Source organism: Amblyomma mixtum, chromosome 4 (assembly GCF_055824585.1).
Source record: "Amblyomma mixtum isolate Tamu chromosome 4, ASM5582458v1, whole genome shotgun sequence".
Taxonomy (NCBI): Eukaryota; Metazoa; Arthropoda; class Arachnida; order Ixodida; family Ixodidae; genus Amblyomma; species Amblyomma mixtum.
In genome coordinates this window covers 114059897-114076342 of record NC_143015.1, presented here as the reverse complement: position 1 = coordinate 114076342, position 16446 = coordinate 114059897, and the positions used below count along the sequence as shown (strand labels likewise).

Below are 16446 nucleotides of genomic sequence, written 5' to 3'. Positions count from 1 at the left end.
TCATGTGACACTCAACTAGCTCCCTTCATTAATGACGTTAGTACTAACCTAGACCTTAACATACCAGTGGATGCATTATTTTTGGATTTTGAGAAAGCTTTCGACAAAGTTCCCCATAGACGGCTTTTTCTTAAACTTTCACGACTGAACCTTAACCCTCTCATTCTTGATTGGATACGAAGCTTCCTCACTAACCATCAACAATTCGTACATGCTAATGGACACCCCTCCCCCTTGCACCCCGTTGTTTCTGGTGTGCCACAAGGCACAGTACTCGGCCCTTTGCTTTTCTTAATCTACATTAATGACTTGCCTACTGGTATCACTTCTAACATGCGATTGTTTGCCGATGACTGCGTAATCTACCGGCCTATCATTAACAGCAGCGATCCCGAAATATTGCAAGCAGACCTGGACTACATCGAATCTTGGTGCAGCAAATGGCTCATGTCTTTAAACACTAATAAAACATCGTTAATTATATTTCATCGCAGGCAGTCCTTTGTTTCACCAAATTACTATATCTCTGGCTCCGTAATTTCCGCTGTTGAATCTTGTAAATACCTTGGTGTCACCATTTCTAATTCCCTGAACTGGGCGTCCCACATTTCTAACATTACTAAACACGCCAACCGCGTGCTCGGTTTTTTACGCCGTAACCTGCGTCTAGCACCTCCTTCTATAAAACAGCTTACCTACATAACACTCGTCCGTCCCAAATTGGAGTACGCATGTGCAGTTTGGGACCCTCATCAGTCAAATCTTTCTCTCGCCCTCGAATCCATTCAAAATCGTGCAGCAAGATTCATTCATTCGAACTACTCCTATCATTCAAGTGTCACTAATATGAAGTTGCAATCTAATCTTCCATCCCTCGATTCGCGACGTAAAATAGCCAGACTAAGCCTTTTTCACAAGTTTTACCGCTCATCACTTGGAAGCTGTGTCATCGTCCCTGCACATCGAGCCTCTCACCGCCTTAACCACGGCAAAGCAGTCTACCCGCCATCAGCACATGCCACTGCGCATCTGAACGTTTTTTTCGTTCAGACAGCAAAGGACTGGAATCACCTTCCTGCCGAAGCAGTTCGCCACATTCACCCAGACCGCTTCAAATCATTCATCGAAAGAATAACGTAAAGCCTGTAATAAGCCCACCCCTCATGTAATACCCAAACTGGGGCATTTGAGGTATAATAAATAAATAAATAAAGGTTCTATACAAATTGCATATAGTGCGCATGAAGTCATATGGTATCCTTATGCCATTATACCGGGTGTTTCAGCGAACACTTTAAAAAATTTTTTAAAGGAGGCTTTTTGGGGTAAAATTATAGCTTTTGCGGCATGGAATTACTACTGTTGGCGGACGCCACAAAACCGGTGAATCGTCTCAAGTAGTAAGCCGGTTAACTAATTTTTAATAATTAACTTTTTAACTCGTAGAGTTAAGCGGCAATTGGATATTTGTAGCCGGTCGTAAGTAATAGCCATATAAGTTTTTAGAATTTCGAAAGCGCGATTACCCTCGCCCCTGTGCCTCGACAAAATCTGGCTGCATCGTGGGAAAATACATGTGCTTTCGAAGGCATGCAGGCAAAGCAATCCCTCTAGTGCACGTAACTAGTCGAAAAAGCCGCATTTTGTCGACAGCGGCGACGGTTATCCCGTTTTAGAAGTTCTAAAAACTGATATGGCTATTTCTAACGACCGCCTACCAATCTCTCATTGCAACTAGGCGCCTAACTCTACCAGTTAAAAAGTTAATCATTAAAAATTAGGTAAATTAGATCGGAAGAGGGCGGAGTGGTGAGGGAACAAACGCGGGTTAATGACATCTTAGTTGAAATCAGGAGGAAGAAAGGGGCTTGGGCAGGGCATGTAATGCGAAGGCAAGATAACCGCTGGTCCTTAAGGGCAACGGAGTGGATTCCAAGAGAAGGCAAGTGTAGAAGGGGACGGCAGAAAGTTAGGTAGGCGGATGAGATTAAGAAGTTTGCGGGGATACAGTGGCGGCAACTGACAGAGGACAGGGTTAATTGGAGAGACATGGGAGAGGCATTTGCCCTGCTGTGAGTGTACTCAGGCTGATGATGATGATGATGATGAGTTAATCATCTTACTTCTTTAGACGATTCACTGGTTTTCTGGGGTCCACCAACACTGGTAATACTCTGCCGCAGAAGCCATATTTTTACCCCAAAAGGCCGTTTTCTGAAAATTTTTTAAAGTGTTCGCTCAAACATTCGGTATGTGCTGTTCATGCAGGTTATATCGACTCTTAATGCTTCATACAGACTCCATGAGATTCATATGGAGAACATACAGAATTAAGGGATTCATGATATGTAAAGTTTCCGGGGGTACCTTGTAGCCAACGTAGCCGATGGGGAAGTAGCAGGCCGACCCGCCCTCGCTGCTAGCGTTCTGGAGGTAGCAGCATCCACGCCATTCGCACGAAGCACGGCTTAGCCCGGGGTCGGGGTGGCAGTCGAAGCGCGCCGCCACGTCCACGCTGATGCAAGCCCTCGAGCGGGAGTTGCAGGCACGCGGCCACATGATGGCGCTGTTCAGGCCCCAATGGTAACTGAGAGGAAGAAGGTTTATGGTTTATAGTTTATGGGGTTTAACGTCCCAAAGCGACTCAGGCTATGAGGGACGCTGAAGTGGAGGGCTCCGGAAATTTCGACCACCTGGGGTTCTTTAACGTGCACTGACATCGCACAGTACACGGGCCTCTAGAATTTCTCCTCCAAAGAAATTCAACCGCTGCGGCCGGGATCGAACCCGTGAAGAAGAAGGGAGGAGTCACGGCAGATGTACCTACTGATATGTGAGCGATTTTTTATGATATGTGAGTTTTTTTTTTTGTTGTTGTTGTTGTTGTTCTATCGCTGCCTGCTTTGTAGGGAGGCTGCGGGCTTCAGTCATGTCGCTTGTCGTCAAGCGGCTTTTATCCGCAGTCTCCCCCATCATTGATGGAAATAAACAAGTTATTATCGTTATTATTGCTATAACATTTCAAAGGTCCGCGGGCCCTACTGAAACGTTCCATACGAGCCGCTCCTATGGAATTATTGGAATTTGGAGTCGATATGATATGGATATATATGGATATCCATATGTTCTCTATGCGTCACTTGTATGGTGTCTATAAGCATTCTGTATAGCTTCGTTATGATTTCTATACAGTGCGCATGACGTCATATATAGTCCTTAGGAGTATATATGCGCCTTCCACACCATCCCTGTCGACTCCATGTGCTCTGTATAAAATCCATATAATCCATATTGATACATATGGAATTCTGGGACGCGTCATATAGAAACTTTCAGTAGGGCGGTTTTGTAGAGGCGTTGATCGGAGGGCTACAGATCAACATTGATTACCTGGGGTTGAAATTGAAATTCATTTATTGATTCCTCGTACAAGTGACAGCAGACAGGGATTAAAGGCTATGTGAAAGTCCGACAGAAGTCCCTGCCCCCCCCCCCCCCCCACACCGACTTAAAATCTCTAAATATAAACATGTATCAGTAACAGCTTGTAATTAAAAACACTATTAGGATAAAAAGCACATATAATGCAGACAGTGATCTACGGTTACGATCACTTCTACCATATACTAATCACACAAGAAATTTCAACTGAAATCACACATTTTCGCTCAAACCTACCCCTCCACACGGAAAAATTTAAAGAAATCTGATGGAATACACAAGGGCAATTCCTATAAATTATATAAACAACATACATAAAGAGCTGCACACATTAGAAACAACAAATAATGAAAACAGCACGACATGCTGCTTATATATTTAAAGAAACATTGAAAGCCCGCTGTGACTTGCCTGAAATGGCAGATAGGATGAATTAGGTAAAATATAAAACGCTCTCAGTAGCTATTCAGTTCGAAAATACAAGTTCTGCGGCATAAACAACTGCTTAATCGGCTTTCTGAATTTCTGCTTAGAGGAGCTAAAAATCTAATTCCTCCACGTAATTCAGTATGTCGATTGCTTGGGAATGAAAGGTTTGTTTTCGGTAAATTGTTCGAATCCTGACCGTACATACTGGGCGTTCTACTTGAATGTGCTCTCATATGACACAGTACATAAATCTTCCCACAATTCTCTTTCATCGAAATGCTGCCATCGAGGCTGTGTTCAATACCACCGTCTCGTGCTTGGCAACCGAATACCACAGCGTCCAAGGCAATACGGTGTCTAGCATTGGGTAAGAACACGTTTTCGTCGATGTGGCCGCACTGTTGATAGTTGCGTTTTTCACTAATTCGATTCAGCGCTTAGCTTTGCGAACGAATAACTCGAACAACGACGCCAGGTAAAAACTCCGCGCTAATGCAGTTAAGTCCGGCAGAAGAAACTAAGTCCTTTCATTGGATAGTAATCTTTGCTTCTTCCTAACGAGTAGTAAAGCATCAAGTTAATAAAAATATTTCCTAACCCGTTGAAAGATTATGTTGAGCGGAGGTGATGGTTTGGTTGAAGTTTCGTGCTTTTTACGACGTCCCATATGTCGCTTAAGACGTATCACACGTTCTTTTTTACGCTCTCTTTATCGCCTAATAATCAAGCCTACCTGAGCACATGTCTTTTGAATAGCACGTGAACTCAGGAGGTTCCTGTCACAACATATGGCTACGCTGCTTTCCGGAGAAAGTCCCTCTCTGTTAGAAGACGCCATATTCCTGCGTAATTGATTGATTCTAATGAAATTTTATTATGTTTTTATCCTAATTCGTTTTTCCCCGTCTTCGTCATTCACTGAAGCCACACCACTCTAACGCTATCACTGGCCCTATGCTGACCCTATAGCAAAAAAGCGAACGGGACAGCGCCCTCGCAGGAACCACTGACACAGAGGGGTCAAAACTAAGATACAGTAAGTTCAGAATACATCCTCACTTTTATTCGGGATGTTTTTCGTTTCGGGAAAAGCGAACGTGGGAGCCAGTGACAAATAGAGGTCAAAATAAAAAACTTTGAGACAACTGCGGCTACCCGCATTAGAGAAATGCGAAAGCTTTCTTGCATTGCGATGCTATATCGACGTCCGCAGCTGTTCTGACGTCCATGTAATATATCGCCGTCCATGGCTATTTTGACATCTAATGTTGAATTCCAATCTCAGATCGGGATCAAGTTTTTCTGCTCGGTTTGGATCAGTCGTATTCCAATGGTAAAATGGGAGCGCGAGTTGTATGTTCCAATGGCAGATCGGGATCAGGCGTAAATCCCGAATCGCTCCGTGGAGCAGCGATTCTTGATCTGCCGAAATCGGCGGATTTGACCGGAACCTCGCGTGACGTTTTCTTTTCCGCCGCGTCTGCTTCCTGTCGCGACCGGCAGCAGCCGCTTCGTTCCTGTCGTCCCTACGTGGTGAGCCGGGCGAGCCGGGACAGCCGGGCACTTTCCAGTCAACAGTGGACGGCAATGATCTTGCTTCGAGCCGTGCGGCACTAATTTTGCTTCATGGAAGTGACAGTTCCGACTCGGGCACTGAAAGCTCAGAGTCCAGCAGTGAAGATTCGTCTGAAATGGACAGCGAGTGTGAAGCTGCCGGCCTGTATATGCCTGCCGCCGGCGTCAGAAAAATGCGCTAATATTCTTTGTTCGCGTTCATAACAAGCCCTGGAGTAGAGGAATGTAAAAAATGAATCTTGAGGATCGTTGGCCAATACCGAGTTGCTGGTAGAAGTGATAACTGCGATACAAGCAAATTTCTTCCTGATGCCCAATGCGGCTGGCCTGCTGTCTGCTAGCTCCGCTGCTGGAGGCGTCGCAGAAATCGATCAGGTCTTTATTTTATTATGAGACGAGGAACACAGTAAAACGGTGACGCGAGTAGCACCTTTACTACAGCGCTGGACAGTTCCGAAGCGCTCTCAGCTGCGGCATCGATGAAAAACAGTTAGGCTTAGCGACGACTACGGCAGCCAGGGAGAAATGTCCTGGGGGCAGCGCAGTTCGTCGCTCGACGTGTCCGCGGGCGGCGTCGTTACCGAAAGCTCTACTGTCTCGCTGATTGGTTCAGAGGCTTGCGTCTCGCAGTCGCAAGGCTGGAAAATCGAGCAGCGAGCGACTTGCCTGCGCGTCGTCCGCCACATCTTTCCTGAACGGTAGGGACAGGTTCACTGGCTCTCCGAAGACCGCGGCCGCATACTCGCGTGTTCACGGAGAGTGGACCATCCTTTACATACGCTTTGGTTTTGGCTTTACATTCCGGCCTTCGTACTACCTCCTTTTTGTTTCGCCGAGACGGAGTCTGTCAACGCAGAGATCGCGCCTCGCGCAACTCCTGTCGCACTCGAACACGAAGCTAGCAGGGCGTCCGCTCCGACGGCACTCCTAGTTTCCGCGGCTCGCCGCTGCGGCGCTGGCGTCGCGCTCCCGAGGGAGCACTGGCATTCCAATCGCAAAATGGGAGGTGGCGAAGCTACGCGCTCCGACGCGCTCCGTACGCGATCCTATGGAGCGGTCTCGATCTGCCATTGGAATTCAGCATAAGTGTATTTTTCGCGTTTAATTAATTGATTAATTACACCTCACCAGCCAAATTTTTGCCACGGCAACATTTTATCACACACTATCACAATCACACTTTCACACATTTATCTTCAGATAACGTCGTAATAGTGAGGACAAAATTTGCGTACAAGTTTTGCCAACACTTCCTGCTGACTCGACATAACGATACGATGCTTTGGCTTAAAATAGTGTAGGTTCAGAATGCCAGCTTCACTTGTATTCACTGTTTTTCATGTCGAGCGCGCGCGCGTGCAACCGATAGACATTTTCGGTACGGCAGCAAATGGTGACCGAATGAAACAAAGCTCACCGGTGAATCTTCAGCAGTAAAAGCATGCTGACGACCACTGTGGTCACGAAGATGCACACATGCACTTCGACCGGTATGGCCCGCATGTAGTCGGTAAGGCGGGGCCTGCGGGGCTCGTACTGGAGGCGGCAATCTGCGGTCATACACGAAGCCCGTTTGATACAATTGCTCGAGCGAGCTTGGTTCACGTTATTAATGCGAGAGCATTACTTCGCTATGTCGACGATTTCGTGTCCACGAAACGTGTCGGCAGCGATTTCTCCGTTCGGGTGAGAGTTAAGCGAAAAATGATTGTGTGTGATAGATGCACGTCAAAATTGGATTAATGTGCAGTAATTAATTAATTAGAGCCAAAAATACCACTTAGACATCAAAGTAGTATCGGACGTCGATATAGTGCGAGGACGTGGAAACAGAACTAGACGTCGAAATTGCGGGAAAAAACGCAACCACGTGACGGAGGATGATAAAATGTCGTTGTACGCCAAATTTGATTGATATGGAGTAATAGTTAATTAGAGGCCAAAAGGTCATTAGACGTCCAAACAGCCCAGGACGTGCATATAGTACGAGGACGTGAAAATAGCGGTAGACGTCAAAATGGGAAGAAGTAAACAGTCAAAAGACTGAAAAAGAGTAAAAAAAAAAGAGGCAAACAGCCTACGTGAAGCAAAGAGGGGTGACAACTGTAAAGGAGGCATCAATGCTTTCGTATTCTCCCAATGCGCGTCACCGCAGTGATCTCTAACGTTTTTGTTGCGAAGGGAACACTACGCGAGTCGGCGAGCCATTTTGCGGAGCTGACGAAAGGCCATAATGCGCATGCGCTAGGAGCAGTGACGTCACACGGCGCACAGCTGGTGCGCCGCCGCCGTCGCTCCGCTGGTGACTCCGAGGTGCCACCGCCGCGCTCGCCAGTTGCGCATGCACAGCAGCTGCGCATAGCTAGCGTGCCGGGGCCGCCGCCGCTGCCGCGCGCTCTCCATCGCCTCTCTCTCTCTCTCCTCGTTGCTTTCGCAATCCTCCAGGTTTAACCAGAGCTAAACCACTGCCTTTTTCTTCGCATCTTCCTTTCTTGAATGCGTATCAGGAGCAGATAATTGGCAAGACTGCGCTATCTTCACCGCCATCATCATCAGCCCAACTAGGTTCACTGCAGGACAAGGGCCCTCTCCCTTTTGCCCTCTAATTAATTAACTATAACTCCATATCAATCAAATTTGAGGTACAACGACATTTTATCCTCCTCTGTCTGGTGGTTGCATTTTTTTCCGCAATTTTGACACCTAGTACTGTTTTCCCGTCCTCGCACTATCTCGACGTCCGATACTATTTTGATGTCTAAGTCACATTTTTGGCTCTAATTAACCACTCCGCATTAACCAAATTTTGACGTGCATCATCCTCACGTCATCTGTCACACACACCCAGCTTATTCTTACGAACTTGTTAACTTAATCCGCTCATCTGACTCTCTTACGCTCCCCGGTATTACTTTCTCGAATGCATTCCCTTAATCTAAGCAATCATCGACGATCTGCTTTCAGCATTACTTGCTCTTAGCGTGGTCAATTTTTCTTGATTTCGACCAGAATGTAAATAACTAGTATTTACTCCTTGACTCACTCTGTTCTCTTGTGGTCTCTTAGCGTTTTCCTTATCATTTTGCTTTCCATAGCTCGCTACGTTATCCTCATTTTAATTTCAAGCTTTTTCGTTATCCTCTAAGTTCCTGCCCCTTTGGAGAATATCGGTAAGATATAGTTGCTGTGATCTTTCCTCTTGAGTGGTTACCGGTAAGTTGCTATCAGTGACCTGAGAGCCTCTGCCAAAGGCAACCCACCTCGTTCTTAGTCCCCTAGCAATTCCACTATGGTGGCCTCACTCTAGATGGTGCTACAGTGTAATACAACTCAAGAAAGAAGCGGGGCAAATGCTTGTCAAAGCTGTCCCTGCAATAAATGGCATTGAGCTTTCGTCATGAAGTAATGGTCAACCTAACTGCACCTGCTAGAGAGGCACTTACTACGAACCTCAGATAAAACGAACGCAATCGACGCGACCGTCAGGTTTGTAAAAGTGGGCTCGACTGTATTTTGTTAACACCTTCATAACCTATTCGGAACATTTAAAAATGTTCTGCGTCAAATATAAGCAACTCTACTTTAATTTTTGACATTCCTCCCAATCTGTGACAAAGGTGCTATATCAAACATGTAGTTCAGCGCACGTTTCTCACGTATATACAGGGTGTTTCACCTAAGACTCTAGACAATTTATAAAACAGGCATTTTTAGTTAGAAGAGAGATTTTTTTGGCATTGTCAGTGGTGTGGCTCATCACAGTACCGCTAAGACGTGCTAACTAGTAGGCAGGTTAACTAATTATGAATAGTTAACCTTATAATCATTGCTGTTAATAGGCTCGTTATTTACTGAGAGGCGTACAGCCCACCATAATTATTATCCATTTCAGTTTTTAGAACTTCGAAAACGCAGCTACCCCCTGGCTATTTCAGCTATAGTTACATCCATTCGAGGGGTTGATTTGCCTGCAAGCTTTTCGAAATCGCGTGTATTTCAGCGCGGTGTAGCCATGAACTGCTGGGACACAGCGCCAACGCTTAGAGCGTTTTTGAAATTCCAAAAACTCATATGAATACTACTTACGGTGTGTAAGACACCCCTCAATAAATAAAAGGAAATTAATAGTATTATTAAAAAGTAAACTTTTCAGTTGCAGTTAACCAGCCTACTAGTCAGCACTCCTAGCAGCATTCTGATGCGCTACACCGCTAACAATGCTATGCCGAAAAAAGTGCTATTCGAAGTGTTTTTTTTTAATTACAGGTCGTCTTAGGTAAAACACCCGGTATATACTCTTCCGAACGTATACCTGGAGGTATACCTATATGGTACCTGTTGTGTCCGTCATGCAGAAGACGACGTAGACTACGGACACGCACAATTTATAATTCTGCGTGATTGCAGGCATCGGGGTGCTGCCGCATAATACTGATCCAGAACAACGCCATCGTTTGACCTCCGAGTCTTAAAACCTGTGTCAGCAACCTACGATGGCAGTGCTGACGTAAAAAGGATAAAATAGATACCAATCACTCATCATGCTTTGAAGTGTCGCACTAAGACAAGAACTCGCAGAGCAGCTCGCCTCCGTTTTCCCCAATAACTATATTATGGTATTCAGCAGTTCTGTTTATATAACCTAGGTCACGGTGGAAGTTTCTTCCACCGTGACCTAGGTGGCGCTAGGAACGCGCCTTATCATGTCAGCTGACCCATACATTTGTATATAGATTCATCATGAACTGAGAATACAGGCAGTTCGTCGAAGTACGTGGCGGGTGCTTGACGTGGCGGTTCTCCGGCTGCTCCGGCGTAGACGGGCCGGGCAGTTCCCCAACGGCAAGGAATACAACATATATATGCAACAGAGATAAAAATGTTCATTCCTCAGAGTCAACGATGAAAGCAGGGCCGCTTGTATGCGGTACCACAGTCTTTCCCTCACATTTCGCACACATACAACCGCGCAGAGGCATGAACGACAGGCGAGTAGCTCTGCGTGTTGTGTTAACGGCTTCTCCACCCTTGAAAACTCAATAAAATGCGGTAGAGTTGTGAAAAACAGCGCAGAACTCACAGGGCTTCCTTCTGATGCGGGCCATTTCTTCTTCTTTGCTTCTCCACTTCGGTCTTCTTTTTCTTTTCCTTAATGGACGAAGAGAAGGTCATTAGTGCGTAAGACTTGACATTATTTCAAAGTGGAATTCTCTTTAGCGCAACACATAAAGAGGACAAGACAGGCCAAGACATGAACCAGCCAGCCCCCAAGCAAACGCTGTTGACATACCTTTCTTCTATATACGGTGGACCCTATTTCATGTAGCGCCTGTCATGTCCTCTTTATGTGTTGCGCTAAAAATAATTCCATCTTGAAAACATGAACCAACTAAAAAATAAAAGGAGAAGGTAATGATGGTTGAAAGAAAAAGAAGCTTGTAGTTGTTGTCGTCGTTGTTGTTGTTCAATTTATCCACCTGACACTTCGTCGTATACATGGCATTTCTTTGATCATCCCAGGAGTTCATCGCCATGGGCATGGCATAGTCGGAAAGCTGTTGAAGCATTTCCTTTGGCTGACAGTGCAGTCCGACTTTCAGTTTTTTCTGTTTTTGTTTTTTTATGGTCTAAATTTCCCCTTAGCTCTCTTCTATACTGGTATTTTGAACATTCTCGTCTGGCCGATCTAAAAGAGCCTTGTGATATCACTTGCTGCAAAGAGGAATGGCCGCATCGCCATCGGCATTCAAGCAAAATGGACGCCTGACGGGCCCGGGTCTTTGAGTGGTCGCCCGCGACTACTCGGGGCCCGCCGCATCGGCCATGCAAAATTCTAAAGCGATCGCCATGTGATCGCACAGGGAGAAGCCAGACGTTCGTGGGGACCACAGCCCCTCATCGAAATTGAAGGAGTTCTAATGCAAACTCATAACCAAGGGGTCCAGCAAGGGGACCAACTTTAGCATCGTTATGGGCAAAGGTGAGCGTCACTCCATTACCTCTCTAATTGTGGGCCACGACGCCCCTACCAAGCAATTCGTAGAGATTGTATTTGCAACACGACCCCGTTTTTGTCACTCCCGAAATCGATGACGCATTAATTCGTGCCATAAAAATCTATAATCTTTGCATCACCACAAATGAAATAGCTTGCTAAAGGTTGCAAGCCCATGCGTTTCTATTTTTAACGTTGTAACAGGTTCCTTTGATATTATTACCAGTCCTGAAGTTTTCCGCGAAGTTACCCCCTACCGGAGACACAACCTTCAGTTAGCAGTAAGCTTCCTTTCTCCTTGTAAGTTGCAGTACGCACCTTTAAATTCTACACTTGAACGTTACAATAATGTTAAGAATTAACATATAACGTTGTGCGTTGCATTGGAAACGATAGTTTCACATTCAAAGTAAGCATTGTGGCAATGCTGACTTCAAAATGTTATTAAAATTTAACAGATAATGTTACATGCTGTATCATATACGTTAGTTCAACTTTCCAACTAAACATTGTTATAATATCATGTCCTAATTCTAATTATGATGTTTACGAATAGGACATGTACTAAAAGAGAAAAAAAAATATCTTGTAATATTGGATGCAGAAATGAGACTGTACATTATTCAGTTACTCGCGTGATTTAGCGCTGTTTGGTAGAGTGCATTGAACCTTTCTCTCTCTCTCTCTCGGAACAACCTAATCTCTGAAACCAAGTGTCGAGCGGGCGCGCCCTGTTTCTTCGGAGCGTGCACTAATTCGCATTTTTGCTGTAAAACAAAAATGTCATAAGCGAAACTGGGAATTGGGAATTCCCAAGCTCGGTTGATTGTTCAGCAGCTGTGCGCTTTCTTTCCTTTTGCGAGGCGCGCGATTTCCTGGCTCCACATGTGTGATTGTTTTGAAACTTTTCTTTTGTTTTTAGTCGAGGGCTTCAGAAACACGCGTGAGGCTTCTTGCATTTATCTTGCTTATATGTTTAGTGATGACTAGTTAAAGTTTATTTGTAACTGTTTAGAAACATAGATTACAGAAAAAGACAATCACATGTAAATAACATGTTTCCTTGTTTTGTTCTTGCAACTGTAGAGGACTGGGTTGGTATTCTGAGAACTGTTAATTAATAAATTTTTTTCGCTTGTAGCAGCTGTTGTCATTATGCTGTCATGATATTTGTATGACCCTCCTTCTTCGGCAACACAAGTCCTGCCATATTGTAGGAATAAATAAAAATAAATATGATTAATGTTTGACCAAACCAAAAAAAGATAACAATGGTGCAATTTTTTAGTGCTGCCTAAGATACTTTCTTCTGTGTTGCCAGTCGTTCCAGTGACCATGAAACCAGGTTCTTAACCGCTTTCTCACAGACAGAATAGGAATTTGTAGACGTGAAGGTTTCTTGAACTAGGGAGGAATATATTGGAGAGCGTTTACGGCGACATGCACAACAGGAGATGAAGGAGTTCGAATGTGGTTATCGTAAACACTAGGAGAGAAAAGTTTGACCAGGGAGGAAATGTATCGAGACTGTTTATGGCGACAAGTACATCAGAAAATGAACAAGTTCGAATGAGGTTTTTAGGACGGAGAGGGGCGGGGGAGGCGGGGTGGCTAGGGGGCCTTTGGGATCTCGAGCTTTTACACCGGCCATATCCATTTCTGGTTGCAGGTCAACGACTGTTTCTGTACGCACTATTATGGACCATAACCGCTGTCATCATTCCGAGTGTCCTGGCAAATTGCTGCCAAACGATGCGCAGGACTCCAGTCATGAACACGACGCTCGGACCCTTGCAAGGATTTTGTGATGTAAGAGCTGCACTGTCGTGCCTGTGAGTTTTAACTCCCAAACCATCCGGTCACTGTCCTTTGAAACAGGGGTTCTCCCATATTCCCGCGTTTACTTTGTATTTCATCTACTCGGCTTGGAAGTCGTCCGTAGTAATTGATCCCTTGGGTTAGTTACTTAGCAGTGCAACTAAAGTCAAAGGTTGCTGATGTGTTTCGGAATTAGCTATGTCAACTAGTCATTCGCTACTCACGCTTCACAATGCCCTTTGCTGCCATGCATTGTGTAGTTGCCTAAATTCTGTCTCGCTGGCTTGCCGCATTTCGACTAATTTGTTCTGACTGCTGTCGAAGAGTAATATCGCTGCGCTGTCCACGTGGACACACTACAGCATATGTAAATTACTTTTCACCACGCCGTAGTTACACAGAACCTGCGTGATGGTTGACTGTCCACGCATTGAATGCTCTTTCGTTATTTATGAGGGATATGTGTGAAGGCTCTTTATATTCTGCACATTTCTCCCTTACCTCAATGTTATTTCAATGTTCTCCTGAACAACATTAAAGTGCTCCCTGTAACTTGAATATGATAACTTGAATGCTATCAAAAGTTACGTATTCTTTTCACAAAACCTCTCTCTTTTGCCGAAATTAGCCGTTCGTGAAAAATACAACCTGAACCTTTGTCTCTCAACATCCAAGGTTAAGACAGATTCAAGTAAAGGGAAGAGAACAGCGTTAAATAAGGAGAAGATACGTTTTAACGATGTTCTTATTCCAGCCAGGAGCATGATATGAGCTTAACAAACATAGCTGGTTCAGGAATAGAGCACATGATAATGGGAAGGGAATGTACACATCCGCGGTTGCGAGTCAGAAAGATGAGGTTGTCAAATTTGCTAGGTTCCAATTTTGGGGGGACAGATCAGAAACTAAAACAAGCGCTACAAGACCAGTATATTGCCACTCAACCAATCCCACCATGCAACCTTCAGTACACGACAGCTGCAAACATTGATCTCGACGTGACCATCACTGTAGCAGAAATGTATGCGGTAGCAAGAGCGGCCAAATGCAATACTGCCCCGGGAGCAGACAAGGTCACTAATGCCACGATAAGAAACCTTAGCTTTACACATATTGTAAGCGCATGACAAACTACTTGAATAGCCTATAGGAGGAAGAACGAGTTTAGAGCGAGCGCTGGCATGCAGAGATCATTGCGATTCCCAAAAACCCAGAAAGCAGTCCGCCCTTGAAGCTTTAAGACCGACCTCCCTAACATCCTATCTCGGGAAGCTCTATGATCGAGTTATCCAAAACCGCCTGATGAACTTCACTTCTCACAGTCCATGACCGGCTTCAGACGTGGCCTTTCAATGCAAGACACCTTCCTCTTGCTTATGGGGCAAGTCCTCACAAGTATCCAAGAGGCAGCGGGCATGTAATTCTGGCGCTTGACCTTAAATATGCTTTTGATCATGTCTCACTGGAAGCTGTCCCCCGCGAATCGAACATCCTAGAATGGAGACAGAAGATCTCCGACTCCATTAAAGCTTTCCTCACGGAGCACACCGCGACGATCGGAATCGGAAATACTAAGTAGATCGAAAATTCAAATCTCAAACAAGGGCACTCCGCAGGGATCTATCAATTATCTTTCCCCTCTTATTGAATATTACCATAACAGGATTGGTTCGTCGGCTGCAGGAATTACCCGGTATATGATTTACCCTGCATGCAGACGATATTAATGAGCAACAAAAGGATCTCTTGTACATAAGCAAGAAGCCCTACAGGGAGCGACATCTATCGTTGATGCCGATTCTATTGGAAGAATGGACTACTACATTCAATATTCACATAACAGTACCTTACAATATTCTCGCTCTCTCTTGTTTGGTTAAGTTGCAAATTTGGAAAAAAAGTTACCTGCTTCACCACTTGGTTCTCGCTGCGAATGGTTAGTCCCTAGAGAGACCACAGGTGGGTCATGTCGTTCCGGAGTTAGTATCTAAAAGAGTAATGATCCGTTTTGTGGAGCTAATGGTACTGGCATAGCAACGCTTTTCGTCTCCTAATGGATGACCATCTTGCATCTTCAGTTCTTTGAGCATCTAAGGTTGCAGGCGGCTACCAATGAAAGTGGTCTTTACACAGATATGATTGTCAGGTTGATGATTATGGTGGCAGTGATCTTGACCTTCAAAGGGGCTCTGCAACTCCTTCCGAGGAGAGCACATCAACTCGCTTAATCACTGTGTTTTATTATCATGGAAACCTGAGCTAAATATCACACTTCTACACGCAGCAGAGGACCCACAATCATGCGCGAAAGTTGGCGAGCCCTTCCCGGCGACATTTTCTGCTGTCACCCTCCTCCGACACTCGCACCTGCGTATACAAGTTGAGGGGTGGCTATTGGTTAGATTCCTTGAGACGTCAGGCAGATGCCATGGCCGCGGCCAATAAGCCGCGTAGCTCCGGCGAGTAAGGAAGCTCCGCCCCCGGAGGTGGGGCCGGCGGAGGAGCGCCGACCTTCCAGCGTGCAGAAAATGACGAGAGGAGATAGAATGGCGCGAACACTATGAAATTCAAATTCTGACTACAGATAACTCAGCTTCTTCAAAGCGCATTAAAAAAATTCTTGCTGAACAATATTCCTGAAGCGGCGTACTTTAACATTCTTGGCATACCACAACTTTATTGCAGCCCCTTTCAGAGCCCCTTTAACTACCAGCATTGTCAGATTCTCTGGTGAAGCAGTAAATATCACGGCGACACCGGTCTCTCTGTCTGAAAGAAAAAGTGTTTCGCTCGAACCGTATTCCGCGAGTATGTGTGTTTTTGTTTTATTTACCCACGTGCCACAGTTGGTGCTAAACCGCACGATATACTCGTTCCTGGGGATCCCGTTCGCTCAGCCACCCGTCGGGCGGCTGAGGTTCCGAAGACCGGTCCCCATCCGACCCTGGAAGGACGTGTTCGCCGCAATGAAGATGCCGCCTCGGTGTAAACAGGCAAGCCCGAGTGCCATTCATTCGAAGAGAGTCGTTCACTAGTTACTACCTGCCGAGCTTTCCATCAAAGTCGCTTCAAGAAAGAGGGCATTAATTCAATATAGCGCGTTGCTCCCTTTTTATTCCCGCACTATCAAAACCATTTAAATCGGGAATGTCTGGTAGGTATATATATTTATTTTATTTACAGTTATA

The 16446-nt window shown here is 45.3% G+C and overlaps 1 protein-coding gene across 1 annotated transcript in view; it reads right to left on the bottom strand.

Annotated features, from left to right (window-relative positions):
* LOC149347952 (lysosomal alpha-glucosidase-like) overlaps positions 1-2559 on the bottom strand; it is a 53698-nt gene extending 51139 nt beyond the window's left edge. Inside the window, exon 1 of the mRNA XM_089541656.1 lies at positions 2368-2559. Within this exon, the coding sequence (XP_089397782.1) occupies positions 2368-2559 (192 nt within the window). The remainder of the gene's footprint in view (positions 1-2367) is intronic.
* Positions 2560-16446: the final 13887 nt, after the last annotated feature.